This window comes from Oncorhynchus tshawytscha, linkage group LG13 (assembly GCF_018296145.1).
Source record: "Oncorhynchus tshawytscha isolate Ot180627B linkage group LG13, Otsh_v2.0, whole genome shotgun sequence".
NCBI classification, from domain to species: domain Eukaryota; kingdom Metazoa; phylum Chordata; class Actinopteri; order Salmoniformes; family Salmonidae; genus Oncorhynchus; species Oncorhynchus tshawytscha.
The window spans coordinates 46,323,646-46,339,617 of NC_056441.1; the positions used below are offsets into that span (position 1 = coordinate 46,323,646).

At 41.1% G+C, this 15,972-nt stretch overlaps 1 protein-coding gene across 6 annotated transcripts in view; it reads right to left on the reverse strand.

Annotated features, from left to right (window-relative positions):
- Positions 1–14,388, reverse strand: part of LOC112265009 (protein furry homolog) — a 212,100-nt gene extending 197,712 nt beyond the window's left edge. For 4 of the 6 annotated variants that reach the window (XM_042295783.1, XM_024441990.2, XM_042295782.1 and 1 more), the window contains exon 1: positions 13,978–14,388. In XM_042295783.1, coding sequence (XP_042151717.1) covers positions 13,978–14,158 — 181 coding nt within the window. In that variant the 5' untranslated portion in view covers positions 14,159–14,388. Of the gene's footprint in view, positions 1–3,129; positions 3,400–13,977 lie in introns of those variants that run through there. The other 2 variants (XM_024441992.2, XM_042295784.1) reach the window with 1 other exon arrangement.
- Positions 14,389–15,972: the final 1,584 nt, after the last annotated feature.

The following is a 15,972-nucleotide window of genomic DNA, read 5'->3' on the forward strand; positions in this document are numbered from 1 at the left end:
TTGAAAGGGATATCAACCAGATTCCTTTTTCTGTGGCTTCCCTAAGGTGTCCACAGCCTTTAGACGTAGTTTCAGGCCTTTATTTTGAAGAATGAGTGTAAACGTCCACATTGCATAAGTTCTCAGTTGTTGGCTCTCAGTGTGATTTTTGCGCAAAACAGAGAGGTAGCCATTTTTCCTCCCGGTCCTAGTGAAAAGCCAACTGTCCCGGTTGATATATTATCGAATAGATATTTGAAAAACACCTTGAGGATTGATTATAAAAAATGTTTGCCATGTTTCTGTCGATATTATGGATATAATTTTGAATTTTTGTCTGCGTTGTCGTGACCGGAAATATTCCTGGGCATAAACGCATCAAACTATCAGAGGTATTTGGATATAAAAATATCTTTATGGAACAAAAGGAACATTTGCTGTCTAACTGGGAGTGTCGTGAGTGAAAACATCCAAAGATCATCAAAGGTAAACGATTAATTTGATTGCTATTCTGATTTTCGTGACCAAGTTACCTGCCGCTAGGTGTACATAATGTTTTGTTAATATATCGATAAACTTACACAAACGCTTGTATTGTTTTCGCTGTAAAGCATAATTTCAAAATCGGAGACGACAGGGTGATTAACAAAAGGCTAAGCTGTGTTTCACTATATTTCACTTGTGATTTCATGACCATGAATATTTTCTAGTAAGATTATTTCACCGTTGCGCTATGCTATTTAGCGTAGTTGATGACAATTATCCTGTATCCGGGATGGGTGGTTCCAAGAGGTTTTAACAAACTATAGTTTTGGCAAGTCGGTTAGGACATCTACTTTGTGCATGACACAAGTCATTTATACAACAATTGTTTACAGACAGATTATTTCACTTATACTTCACTGTATCACAATTCCAGTGGGTCATACGTTTATATACACTAAGTTGACTGTGCCTTTAAACAGCTTGGAAAATTCCAGAAAATGATGTCATGGCTTTAGAAGCTTCTGATAGACTAGTTGACATCATTTGAGTCAATTGAAGGTGTACCTGTGGCTGTATTTCAAGGCCTACCTTCAAACTCAGTGCCTCTTTGTTTGACACCATGGGAAAATAAAAATAAAAAAAAATTGTAGACCTCCACAAGTCTGGTTAATCCTTGGGAGCAAATATCCAAACGCCTGAATGTACCACGTTCATCTATACAAACAATAGTACGCAAATATAAACACCATGCTCAGGAAGGAGACGCGTTCTGTCTACTAGAGATGAACGTACTTTGGTGCGAAAAGTGCAAATCAATCCCAGAACGACAGCAAAGGACATTGTGAAGATGCTGGAGGAAACAGGTAGATAAGTATCTACAGTGGTGAGAACAAGTATTTGATACACTGCCGATTTTGCAGGTTTTCCTACTTACAAAGCATGTAGAGGTCTGTAATTTTTATCATAGGTACACTTCAACTGTGAGAGGCGGAATCTAAAACAAAAATCCAGAAAATCACGTTGATTAATTTTTGAGTAATTAATTTGCATTTTATTGCATTGTATCAAATACTTGTTCTCCCCACTGTATATCCACAGTAAAACCTGAAATGCCGTTCAGCAAGGAAGAAGCCACTGCTCCAAAACTGCCATAAAAAAAAGTCAGACTACGGTTTGCAACCACACATGGGGACAAAGATCGTACTTCTTGGAGAAATGTCCTCTGGTCTGATGAAACAAAAATAGAACTGTTTGGCCATAATGACCATCGCTATGTTTGGAGGAACAAGGGGGAGGCTTGCAAGCCAAAGAACACCATCCCAACCGTGAAGCACGGGGGTGGCAGCATCACGTTTTGTGTGGTTGCTTTGCTGCATGAGGGACTGGTGCACTTCACAAAATAGATGGCATCACGAGGAAAGGAAAATTATGTGGATATATTGAAGCAACATCTCAAGACATCAGTCAGGAAGGTAAAGCATGGTCGCAAATGGGTCTTCCAAATGAACAATGACCCCAAGCATACTTCCAGTTGTGGCAAAATGGCTTAAGGACAACAAAGTCAAGGTATTGGAAAGGAAATGCTACCAAATACTAATTGAGTGCATGTAAACGTCTGACCCACTGGGAATGTGATGAAAGAAATAAAAGCTGAAATAAATCATTCTTCTAGTATTATTCTGAAATTTTACATTCTTAAAGTAAAGTGGTGATCCTAAAGACAGGGAATTTTTACTAGGATTAAATGTCAGGAATTGTGAAAAACTGAGTTTAAATGTAGTTGGCTAAGGTGTATGTAAACTTCCTATTTCAACTGTAGATTCAATGTTTGTAAAGATGGGGAGAGGTCTTGTCAACTTACACGCAGCACTGACACACACACACACAAACACACACACACACACACACCACCACTCACCACCAGGCGTATTTTCACAGTCCGCTGGTTCATAACAAATTCAAGGAAACGTACAGTATTATATAGAACCATGAGTGCATGGAACTCCCTTCCTTCTTATAAACAGCAAACCCGGTTTCAAAAAACATATAAAGCAACACCTCATGGCCCAAAATCTCTCCCCCATGTGGCCTACTTGCTGTGTGTATGTACTAATGTGGAACTGATAGATGCACACACACTACATGTTAATGTTTTTAAATGTATGTAAACTGTAAATTCTTGTGTATGTAATGTATTTATTGTTATGTGTCAGGCCCCAGTAAGATTAGCTGTCGCCATTGGCGTCGGCTAAATGAGGAATAAATCAAATCAAATAGCATCCTATCCATCCTGCCTCTCTATGGGAAGGCAGGGTGGCGAAGCTGCACTCTAGAGCTGAACCTCGTTAATCCTATTAGGCAGCCCAGCATTGAACAGCAGCTATTTAAACTCCACGGCAGGCAGCTCACGTAGAAAGAAGTCTTACCCTCACCCACAAACAGGAAAAGGAGCAAAAACCCCCAAACTTGGGGGAAAACACATAGTGAATCAGCACCACTAAGTAGTTCAGCCAACATGTGCGCAACACTATGCCACGCTATCATCTCTACGCTGTCTGTCATTCTGAATGACTGAAGCTTAATTTAGTCTGGTGTGGTAGCTAACGCTAACAGCACTAAACAAGCATGCTGAGCTGGAAGCCAGGCAAACTCGTGTATACTCACATCCACTCCAGGACTTGAGAAGAGACTTGATGCTGATCTCAAAGAAGCCTGAGTCCTGTTGGTTGGCCATGCCTATGCAGGCTGCACACAGGTAGAACGTCTCCCTGTGGATGCTACTGTTGTTGTTGTTGTTGTTGTTTACTCCTGCAGCTCTGGAGCAGCAGTTTGAGCTGCCGTTGCTGTCACTGTCACCACACTGTGATGTACAACACTTCTGCTGCGCTCCCGAGCACCAGAACAAACTGACACTGCGCTGCACCTCCTCCTCCTCCTCCTGTTCCTGGCGCTCAGCCCTCTCTCTCTCTCTCCTCACTCACTCACTTATCCACTCTCTCTCTGCTCTCTCACTCCATCATGTTCTCTCCCTGTCCTTGCTCGCACTCCCACTATCTCTCTCTCCCTGTCCTCACTCATCCTCTGTCTCCTGCTCCCTCCCTCGCTCGCTCTTCACCTCTCTCAATCCCTCTCTCTTTCTCTCCCCTCCCTCTTTCTTCCCCTCCCTACGTCCCTCTCGCTCTCTGTCCCACCCTCCCTCCTGCCCTCTCTCTTCCTATCTATCCCTCTCTCTGTGTATCTAAAGCCGCGCGTCATGCAGGCGTGCAGGACGGCGATGTGCAAGCTCCCTCTAAATAACTGCATGGAGGCTGGGAGTGCAGGAAGCAATCCTCTTAGCGGAGCTCAGTTAATGATAACCAGTGTTTGTCTCTGCAGCGGCCTGATAATGATGATAGCGATAAGGAACTCGTCCCTTATAGAGCTGCTGAGCCCTGTCACTGAGCAACCTGAGACTCTCAGACTGGGAGAGGATGGGAGCTATAGTACAGGAGGTTACAGTACACTGACAACCCATCCCAACACACACACACTACATACGCCCACACACACACGCTCCTGCTACTGTCTATTTTCTATCGTTTTGCCTAGTCACTTTCACCATACCTAAATGTGCATAGCTACCTCAATTACCTCCTACCCTTGCACATCAACTCGGGACTGTCTATATTTTTACCACAGTAGTGCCTTTACCAACATCAGTAACACAGAGGGCAAAACAATGTTGAAATGATTCAGTTTTTCCTACCTGGAATTTGGCTCAACACATATTTTTCAGTCAAAACATATATCTCATAATATTGGCATAATGCAAGCTTCATAAGTGAGAGAATTCACTTTATTGGTCAATTGCACACAAGGTCCAACTGAAATGTGACTTTCGCTTTTAACCCAACATGGCATTATCGTCACCGTAAATGGTCGCCGTGTCTAAACACATATGGGACACAATTTGAGGGATTTTAAATGATATTATTAGTAACCAATCAGATCAGTAACCAATCAGATCAATAGGACTGTAGATGTTTTCAAAGTGAGGAGAAAAAGACAGGAAATATTGATATTTTGAGAGGAAACAAAACAAACCTTTAGTATGGCAGTTTTAGAGTGGGGGGCTGCCACACTGGGCGCCCGGTTTAGCTGTTGTTGTGGGGTGTTAATGGTAGATGTTAAGTCCCCCATTGACGGTTTCTGGACCAGTTCCGACTGACATTTGTGTACAAAGCGCGCTGTGAACGCCGTAGGGTCCTGTGCCTTATAATGCCAAAAATAACCATCTGTCTGCTCTCTGTTTCCGTTCTCCCCCAGTTTTCTTAGTTTGACCGGGCGGCCAGCTACAGGAAGAGTCTTGGTGGTTCCAAACTTCTTCCATTTAAGAACGATGGAGGACCAATTTGTTCTTAGGGACCTTCAATGTTTCACACATTTTTTTTGGTACCCTTACCCAGATCTGTGCTGCGACACAATCCTGTGTCAGAGCTCTACGGACAATTTCTTCAACCTCATGGTTAGTTTTGGCTCTGAGATGCACTGGGACCTTATATAGACAGGTGTGTGCCTTTCCAAATCATGTCCAATCAGTTGAATTTACCACAGGTGGACTCCAATCTAGTTGTAGAAGCATCTGAAGGACGATCAATGGAAACAGGATGCACCTGAGCTCAATTTTGAGTCTCATATTAAAGGGTATGAATACTTATGGAAATAAGGTATTTCAGTTTTGTATTTTTATAAATTTGATAGTTCAACCCTAAGTAACAGTACAGAAGAAAAATGATCAGGCCTGCTGTACATCTTACTATAGAAAGTATTGTTGAAAAAAAACATTTGGTTGGAACTGTTGCTGTTAAAAAATATAATAAATAATTTGTATTCTAAATTGGAATACAATGTTTGATCACATAACACAGATGTAGACCAGAAAACACACACACAGTCCTAATGAGAGGTGTGTGGCTGGTTGAAGTTTTCAACAAGCAGGTCTATTCTGGGATCAGTTTTTGACAGTACAACACTGAGGTCATGCTCAGCATTGAGACTGTTTCTGTATTTCATTCTGGATCCCTAGGCAGCAGATACTATTCGTTTGTGTGTGTGTGTGTGTGTGTGTGTGTGTGTGTGTGTGTGTGTGTGTGTGTGTGTGTGTGTGTGTGTGTGTGTGTGTGTGTGTGTGTGTGTGTGTGTGTGTGTAGTATGTGTGTGTGTGTGGGTAGAGTCCAGTGAGTGTGCATAGAGCCAGTGCAGAAATATTAGAATAAATGGTGTCACAATTTGCTCATTCATCCCCCCTCCTCTCCCCTGTAACTATTCCCCAGGTCATTGCTGTAAATGAGAACGTGTTCTCTGTCAACTTACATGGTAAAATAAGGGTTAAATCAAATGTCAAATTAAAAAATGTAATCAAATGTTATTTTATTAGTCACATGCGGCGAATCAAACAGAACAGTGAATCAAACCTTACAGTGAAATGCTTACTTTACAAGCCCTTAACCAACAATGCAGTTCAAGAAATATAGTTAAGAAAATATTTACAAAGTAAACTAAAGTAAAAAATGTAATAAAAAGTAACACAAAGTAGCAATAACGAGGGGGGTACTGTTACCGAGTCAATGTGCGAGCGTTCAGGTTAGTTGAGGTAATTTGTACATATAGGTAGGGTGAATATACATAGATAATAAACAGTGAGTAGCAGCAGTGTAAAAACAACTAAAATAATCCTGGTAGCCATTTGATTAACTGTTCAGCAGTGTTATGGCTTGGGGGTAGAGGCTGTTCAGAAGCCTTTTGCTCATAGACTTGGTGCTCCGCTACCGCGTGCCGTGCCAGAACACTATGACTTGGGTGGCTGGAGTCTTTGACAATCTTTTTAGGGCCTTTTTAGGTGCTAGATGGCAGAGAGCTCGACCCCAGTGATGTACTGGATTATACGCACTACCCTCTGTAGCACCTTGTGGTTGGATCCCAAGCAGTTGCCATACCAAGCGGTGATGCTTTTTGAGGATCTGATGGCGCGTGATTAATATTTTCAGCCTCCTGAGGCATTGTCGTGCCCTCTTTACAACTTTGTTGGTGTGTTCGGACCATGATAGGTCCTTAGTGATGTAAACACCGAGGTACTTGACGCTCTCGACTCGCTCCACTACAGCCTGTCACTGTGAATGGGGGCTTGATCTGCCATCCATTTCCACAATCAGCTCCTTTGTCTCGCTGATGTTGAGGGAGAGGTTGTTATCCTGACCACCTGTCTCATTGTCATCGGTGATCAGGCCTACCACAGTCGTGTTGTTTGCGAACTTAATGATGGTGTTGGAGTCGTGCGCGGTGACGCAGTCGTGGGTGAAAATGGAGTAAAGAAGAGGACTAAGCAAGCACCCCTGGGGGCCCCCGCGTTGAGGGTCATCGTGGCGGATGTGTCGCTACCTACCCTCACCACCCGGGGGCAGCCCGGTCAGGAAGTCCAGGATCCAGTTGCAGAGGGAGGTGTTTAATCCCAGGGTCCTTAGTTTAGTGATGAGCTTGGAGGGCACTATGGAGTTTTATGCTGAATCAGTGAACAGAATTCTCACATAGGTGTGGCTTTTATACAGATTGGAAAGGGAAATAGGGAAAGGGTTATACAACTGAAATGTGTCTTCCGCATTTAACCTAACCCCTCTGAATCAGAGAGGTGCGGGGGGGCTGCCTTAATCGACATCCATGTCTTCTTCGTTTGGGGAACAGTGGGTTAACTGCCTTGCTCAGGGGCAGAACGACAGATTTTTACCTTGTCAGCTCGGGGATTCGATCCAAGCAACCTTTCAGTTACTGGCCCAACGCTTTAACCAATAGGCTACCTGCCGCCCCTCCGAGATTGCGTCATCTGTGGATTTGTTGGGGCGATATGGAGATCAGTGTGGGTTCAGGGTGTCTGGGATGATGGTGTTGATGTCAGTCATGACCAGCCTTTCAAAGCATTTCATGGCTACAGTTGTGAGTGCTACAGGAAGATAGTCATTTAGACAGGTTACCTTGGCGTTCTTGGGCACAGGGACTATGGTAGTCTGCTTGAAACATGTAGGTATTACAGACTGGAACAGGGAGAGGATGAAATGAAATTTAAAATGACAGTGTACCGCACATTACGCTGGACAGAAAAAAACACAGCACAGAAAATCAAAGCCCATAGATGTAGCTTTGCTCTCTGGGTTAAATAAACTAAACAAGATCCAGTAGGCTAATCGTTTTGAGTGTGAACTGTATTACTGTACTGTATTGTATTATACTGTATTATGTGAACTAGAATTACGCACGTCATTCAAACCATGAAACTGGGAGAGAACATTTGATGCTGGTGCAGGATATGCGGCGTATGAAGTTACAATTATAGGCTAGCGAATTTGATTTTAATTTGGAAATACAAAGAACTCTAAAAGTATTGGGACAGTGACACATTTGTTGTTTTTGTTTTGTCTCTGTAGTCCAGCACTTTGGATTTGAAATGATACAATGACGATGAAGTTAAATTAAAGCTGACAGTCTGCATGCACTTTGAGGGTATTTTCATCCATAACAGGTGAAAACAGGTTTTCGAAATCACAGCACTTTTTGTACATAGTCACAATATTTTAGGGGACCAAAAGTATTGGGACAAATTTCCTTATATGTGTACTAAAGTAGTCAAAAGTCCTAGCACACAATGATTAGATCAAGCTTCTGTGTTACGGTTTTCTAGTGGTGATGAAGGAGAGTCGGACCAAACTGCAGCGTGTCGATTGCGATCCATGTTTAATACAACAAAGAAACACGAACTTACAAAAAACAATAAACGAAACCGAAACAGCCTATCTGGTGCAAACTAACAGAGAGTACACATAGGACACTAAGGACAATCACCCACGACAAACTCAAAGAATATGGCTGCCTAAATATGGTTCCCAATCAGAGACAACGATAAGCACCTGCCTCTGATTGAGAACCATTCCAGACAGCCATAGACTTTGCTAGATAACCCACTAAGCTACAATCCCAATACCACCACCAAAACCCCAAGACAAACACACCACAATTACAAAAACCCCATGCCACACCCTGGCCTGACCAAATACATAAAGATAAACACAAAATACTTTGACCAGGGCGTGACATTCTGACTCTACAAACTTGTTGGATGCATTTACTGTTTGTTTTGGTTATGTTTCAGATTATTGGTGCCCAATTTAAAATTAATGGTGGAATGGATGGAAATTTGGATGGAAATTTGTGAATTAGACATGCCTTATGTCCTTATATTACTGTAGCATATGCTATGCTGCAGCAAATTTAGGCCTACCTGTCACAAGAAAAAAAGTGACCATGATGAGGTGATACGTGCATTGTGAAGTGCGCTCCATACTAAGATGCGCTGTCTGTCCCCACCCTGAGCGTTGATGATTGATCATGCAGATAGCAGAGAGAAGGCCCTAGAGAAGTCAGATATAGACATGGCACATAATTTAACAGCCCCATTTCACATCTGTTCATATAAATAATGTATTATAATTTACTGGTTTCTCGCAGTAACTTATCCTGCGAAAGGGAGTGGGTTTGGGTGGGAACTCTCTGTAAATCTCGATAAACTGGTTCTCGCTATTCAACCCTAAGCCACACTACAAGAAGGCTACAGACCAATGACAGAAAGCTACAGCGCCACAGCTACAGTTACAGCCACACTGCAAGAAAGCTACAGACACACTGCTACAAAGTTACAGCCCCACTGCTAGAAAAGCAGAGAAATGTGAGTTCAGAGATGTCCCAGCTGTCGAGGCTTATCACAAGTTTTACTAGGAAACTGCATCTGTCTCGCCTGAAGCTGTGTACTGTACAACACCTTCCACACACACAAACACGATGTCACAACACTACGGGTGGTTGGCCTGATCCCTTACGATGACGAGACACCCTCTAGGGAGGAGGTCAGTGACCTGACAGTGTGGTCAGTGGCGTGTATTTATGGATGGCAAGAGAAGCCAGGCCTCCCCCGAAAAATGACAAAGAAAAAAATACTAAAATATATAAAATAATGTATCTTTTGTCTCTCTCTGTTTCATAATTTTCCTTCAATTCACAAGAGGCTGAATGTATCTCACCGGAGAAATCATCAAAGCGAACAAAATACCGCACTTCTGTCTCTGTATGTGTAGCACATCTATCTGATGCTGTCTGATCAGAAAGAGTATGACATTTTTGCCACCCATAGCATTGAATGCAAGGGAAACCAGTGAGAATTTGGCCTCCCTTGATAAAAAAAAGTATAAATAATAGCCCCTCCGCACTGAGCTAAACTCAGTAAGCTCAACTGTGAATGGTCCTGGCACACCAAAAAACTGGTGATTTGAAATAGGCACCTGGTAACCCCTGCTGATTTTGTACGTTTGCCCACTGACAAAGAAATTATCAGTCTATAATTTTAATGGTCGGTTTATTTAAACAGTGAGAGGTTCGAGTTGCCAAACGTCAGCCTCGAAACCTTAATAACTTGGAGAAGATCTGTAAAGAGGAGTGGGACAAAATCCCTCCTGAGATGTGTGCAAACCTGGTGGTCAACTACAAGAAACATCTGACCTCTGTGATTGTCAACAAGGGTTTTGCCACCAAGTACTAAGTCATGTTTTGCAGAGGGGTCAAATACTTATTCCCCTCATTAAAATACAAATCAATTTATACAATTTTTGACATGTGTTTTTCTGTTTTTTGTTGTTGTTATTCTGTCTCTCACTGTTCAAATAAACCTACCATTAAAATTATAGACTAATCATTTCTTTATCAGTGGGCAAACGTACAAAATCAGCAGGGGATCAAATACTTTTTTCCCTCACTGTAAATAGCACACCCAACCACCTCATCCCCATGTTGTTATTTTTTGTTGTTGCTCTTTTGCACCCCAGTATCTCTACTTACACATCATCATCTGCACATCTATCACTCCAGTGTTATTGCTAAATTGTAATTATTTTGCCTCTATGGCCTATTTATTGCCTTTTCTCCCTACTATTCTAATTTGCACACACTGCACATAGATGTTTCTATTGTGTTATTGACTGGAAGTTTGTTTATCCCATGTGTAACTCTGTGTTGTTGTTTTTGTCGCACTGCTTTGCTTTATCTTGGCCAGGTCGCAGTTGTAAATGAGAACTTGTTCTCAACTGGCTTACCTGGTTAAATAAAGGTGAAATAAATAAATACAAATAAAAACAGTGGGTCAGCTGTTTGTTCACCCGCACCTACCCGCAATTGCTAATAATCTCAGGCCCGCACCCAACCCTAACCTGCAAATTGTGAAAATGCGCTATAGGCTACAGCCAAATAAGGAAAAACGATTATTTGGATTTTTTTAGTTGTTGCCTGATTTAGATATGTTTCTGCTTATAATTTCAGACATTTTGGTAGGCTATTTGTTCGTCAACTTGTCTAATTAGATACATGCAGCTTCTCTTTTGTCATTATATGTTGACCTAGAAGACGAAATAAACTCTTGCTCAACAAAATAGTGTAATAGATGGATAGAATGGATGCTTCAATCTAGTTGACATCGGTAACGTTTTCATATGTAGTGTTTTCAATAATACCATTACCAATCATGAGCTCTTTAGTCCCACCCCTCAGCTACTCTCAGCCATCGGACCTATCACCGTAGACCACCCTCGTTTGGTTTCCATGTGCCATATATTTTCCAACTGTGCTCTGTTTTACATTAATTTTCTTTCTAATTGCATAGTCAAACAGATTGGGAGCTAAAGATGAAAACCTTTCCTACGAGTATCATTATATTGTTGATTGATTGACCATGGCTTTCCAAAATGCCCAATACTGCTATTTTTTTAGGTTTAATTTTAAATGAAGGTTGTGAATTTTTTTTGCCATTCCTGAAGCTGTGACCAGAAACAGGCAACATAGGGGTATTACCAGAGTAAATTACCTCATGATTCTGTCTCTTCACAGCAAAATCTGCCGAGCTGAGATTGTTGTATGTCCCATATACTTTACATTCTATTGGTGGCATGAATTTTGTATAATCGATTTATTTAAAAAACTTTTTTTTTGTGCCACGGAATCGGTACATAGAAAATCTCTTCCTAGCTACTTTGCAACCTGTATGGCGCAGCTGTCAAACTGTTTATCCTCAAATGAAACACATTTTTCTATTTTTGCCAAATATGTTTAGCTTATTTTTTTTCCTTTAATATATGGCAGACAAACAAGTTCCCTAACTTCTCCCTCTTCTACTTGCCTCTTCCATTTTTGTGGTAATGCTGTTGGTTGTAACTTTAGATTGAACCAACATTCCCATATAATTTTGATAGCTGCATACAGTACAGTATGTGACATAACTACACCATTCCTATTCATAATATCATACATTTGACATTTTTTATCAATCAGTATATTTGAGTTTAGCCATAATATTTATTGTAATATTTGTTCAGTTTTTCTGGAGGATAAAATGTAAATTGTAACCAGCTTTGAATGGATTGTTTGGGAAAGGGCGATACTTTGAACAATGTTTAATCTGTAGTTAACCGGAAATGAAAAGTTGTAATCTGTTTTAAAGGCAAAATGTCAATTTTTGAACAAAGGATAAGTCTTTCTTAGTGATCTACTGGAGAACCAGTTTAAGTACAACTTAGTGGAAGGTTTAATGCTTTAATAATTTCAGCCCCCCAAACTCATATTCATTGTGTAAATAGGCACATTTCATTTTATCTGGCTTAGTGTTCCAAATAAAGTGAAATATTTTTTGCTCATATTATTTAAAAAGCGAGTCATCTGGAGTAGGCAATGCCATATGTATGTAAGTAAACTGTGATAGGACCAAAGAGATAATCAATTAGATTTTTCCATAAACAGACAAGTGTTTACCTCTCCATTGCAGAATCTCGTTTGTTTTTGCTAACTTTCTATTGAAATGTGTTGTGGTAAATTAATTTATATCTTCAAAGATATGAATCCCAGGTATGTCTACTTCACCATCACCCCATTTTGTTGGTAAACTACAAGGTATGGGGTCTTTTAACGATCCAATACATAATATGGGAAATTTACCATAATTGGGTTTTAGTCCAGAGGCTAGAAAAGTGATATATCTTCATTGAGACCATGCAGTGGTCCAGATTGGGGACTTAAGAAGAAACTTGAGTCATCAGCATACATTGACACTTTTGTTTTTAACCCCTGGAACCCCTTGATGTTCTTGTTGGATCTGATTTTAATAGCTAGCAAATCGATGGCCACAACAAATAGATACGGAGACAACAGACAGCCTTGTTTTACACCTCAAGGCTGCTCAATACATTCAAAGAAGTAACCATTATTTACTATTTTACACCAGGTGTTGCTGTGCATAACCCATTGTGTAAGAGATTCACCGAAATTAAAAAAGTCCAAGCATTTCTACACTAAATATACAAAAGTATATGAATATATATATACACCAACAGGCTCCTGAACACCTTCTACCCCAAGCCATAAGACTGCTAACAAAATGGCTACACGAACTATCTGATTTGACACTTGAATTTAATTTTTGCTCCGTCTCTATGCACACTCACTGACACTCCAACACACACGCACACACACACACACACACGCACGCACGCACGCACACACACACACACACACACACGCACACACACACACACACACACATGCACACACACTTAATTTGCTCACATACACAGATAACATGCGAAAGTGTTATTGTTTGTGATTTCATGATTTTCATCATGTGTTAATTTAGGGGTTTTCTACATATATATATTTTTAAACGCCACTCCTGAATAAGAAACAATGTAATTAACAGTTTAGAAAGTCATGATTGTAGACCAAGGTAAACCCAATTGATGCCTACAAGAGGGAGTTGACCTCCACATTTGCTCACCCACAAATACTCACATATAATCTTCATATACGCTGCTCTGTTTATCTTATATCCTGATTCCGAGTCACCTTACACCTATACATATCTACCTCCATCACTCCACTATCCCTGCACATTGTAAATATGGTATTGGAACTGACTCTGAATAACACTTACTTACTCTCTCGTGTTCTTCTTATTTCTTATTTACATTTTTATTTCTTGTTTTTGTTTTACCTGTTGTTATTTGTAGTACTACATTAATAATGATTACTGCATTGTTGGGTTTACAGCTTGCAAGAAAGGCATTTCACTGTATTTGTGCATGTGACATTAAAACTTGAAATTACTAATATGACGTAGCCTACATAGCACACAAGTTTCTCTATGAATCTTTTAGTAAACAGTCCTAAGATTCGAGGTAACCGTGACAAATATAAGTGGAGAGTGAGGTATTTCATAGAGTGGTGATATGAGTAGCTGCAATTAGTCTGTTATTAGTTTTCTGGCATCAAGTCTACACAGGTCCCACACTAAAACCAGGTTCCAAGACTTATCCTCCGACAACTACATTGGCAGATAAAACCCTAGCCTTCAGCACCAAGATGTTTCCCAGCATGTTAAACATTCAAAACAGCACCTACTTTCCAAGTTCAGAATAGTGGGCCTTTTCTTGGGATGCATCTTTTTAAACTTCCCTTGGAAGTCCTTGGCAGGAAACAGGTCCACATGTAGACTGGCCATGCGAATCATGACCACCTCATCCTGTCCCTTCGAGCAGTCCGTTTCAGCACTCTCCCAATCGTCCCACTCCTTTAGAGACATGCTGGTTGAATGGCAAGGAGCCCACCGCGCAGAGTTCAAGACCTCTGTCCTAGCAACATTGAGGGCAGTGTATTTCTGCTTTTTGTTTAATTTCTCTTCCTTCCGTTTCCTCCTTCCCAGCCCACCATTTGTTATCTAGCGCTCCGTCTGGGGAGAATGACTGTGTGTTGCTGTAAAGAGATGTAGTGGAGCATCCAGCCAGCCTCCAGTCCTGCTAGTGTGTGTTAACCCCTGCACTTGTCAGAGCAGTTTAGCGAGTTACAGTAACATGCATGAATTGGGCAGGTGTCTGATTACTTCATGGTTGGCCCCTCCTCTTTTCAGCCGAGATAACAGAGAGAGACAGAGAGAGAGAGAGAGAGAGAGAGAGAGAGAGAGAGAGAGAGAGAGAGAGAGAGAGAGAAGAGAGAGAGAGAGAGAGAGAGAGAGAGAGAGAGAGAGAGAGAGAGAGAGAGAGAGAGAGGGGGGGCAGAGCCAAAGCTTGGGAGTGAAAGGAGAGGTAACAGGGCCAAGCAAGCGGAGCTCTGCCAACTTCAACAGAACCTTTTATGTGCAGGAGGTGTTACCAAACAAACATTCTCCATACGTTTAACACAGTCCAGGCATGAGGCAGTCTGCACTTTCTCCCAAGACAACACACACACACAAACACTGGTCCTCAAATTGATCAGCCACTCTGAAAGTTAACATTTCTTATTGAATTATTTCAGGTACCTCCCCATTTCAAAAATGTTTTAACTAGCTGTGAGCAGCGTTCAGAACCAGAAAGAATGACAGAAGTGGTGTTTACTGCGTTCGAGCTGACTATTCCTCATGTTGATTTCTGGACCCGTATTCATAAAGCATCTCATTGTAGGAGTGCTGATATAGGATCAGGTTTTCCCTGTCCATGTGATCTTATTCATTATGATTTACGAGAAAGAACTGATCCTAGATCTGCATTCCGACTCTGAGACGCTTTATGAATAACGCCATGGTTGTCAGGACAATGCAATCCATATCAACCTGAAAGTCACCTCCCCCTCTCGCTGCTTCCGCCGTCACCCTGATCCTGTGCAACGGAGGTGTGTGACGTTTATGCAAACACCTAGGCTTTAGCTCAGTGGGCTAACACAGTCTTGTGGAGTGCACAAGACCCAGGTTCAAACAATCATCAGATGCCACATCCAGTTCAGTTTTGGGTCAGGGTCACATGTCAGCCCAGCATTTACAACAATGTCTCTAGAGTTTTAAGTCAATTTCCCTCACAAAAAAAGCTGTACAGTGCAGTATAACTGCAGTTCAAATGCAATACACTGCAGTTATTTTGCAGTGATTCGGCTAGTACTGCATAAAAAATAACACCATACAATGCAGTTACTGCACTTTTACTTTCAAAACTGTAAACATTTTTATGGTTAAAACATTAAATATTTAACACAACCAGTAAAACAAATATATTGCAGAATTGACATGAATTAAAAAATTGTTCTCTCTGGGCAGGCTGTATTCAATCAATCTTTTTCAATAGACACGTAAACTGGACACACCTACTGTACATGTACAAGTTTTTCCTAAGCTGGTTGGGCTACATCAGTAATACAAACATACTGTGTATGCACTTGAAGGAGTTTTCTGTTTGAAAGAGTTACCACATTTAGCCAGCGAACAACCGGACCATTCTCCCCTGTTCCTGGGCAGCTAAACTGATTTACAATTAGTTTATTGAATGAAAAGGGGAGTAGCTCCTGATTAGTTTCCTAAATACATGTGGATGGTACTCTCGAAACTAAACAAACAGAAATTAACTAAATCAAACAGGATACAGAGAGACA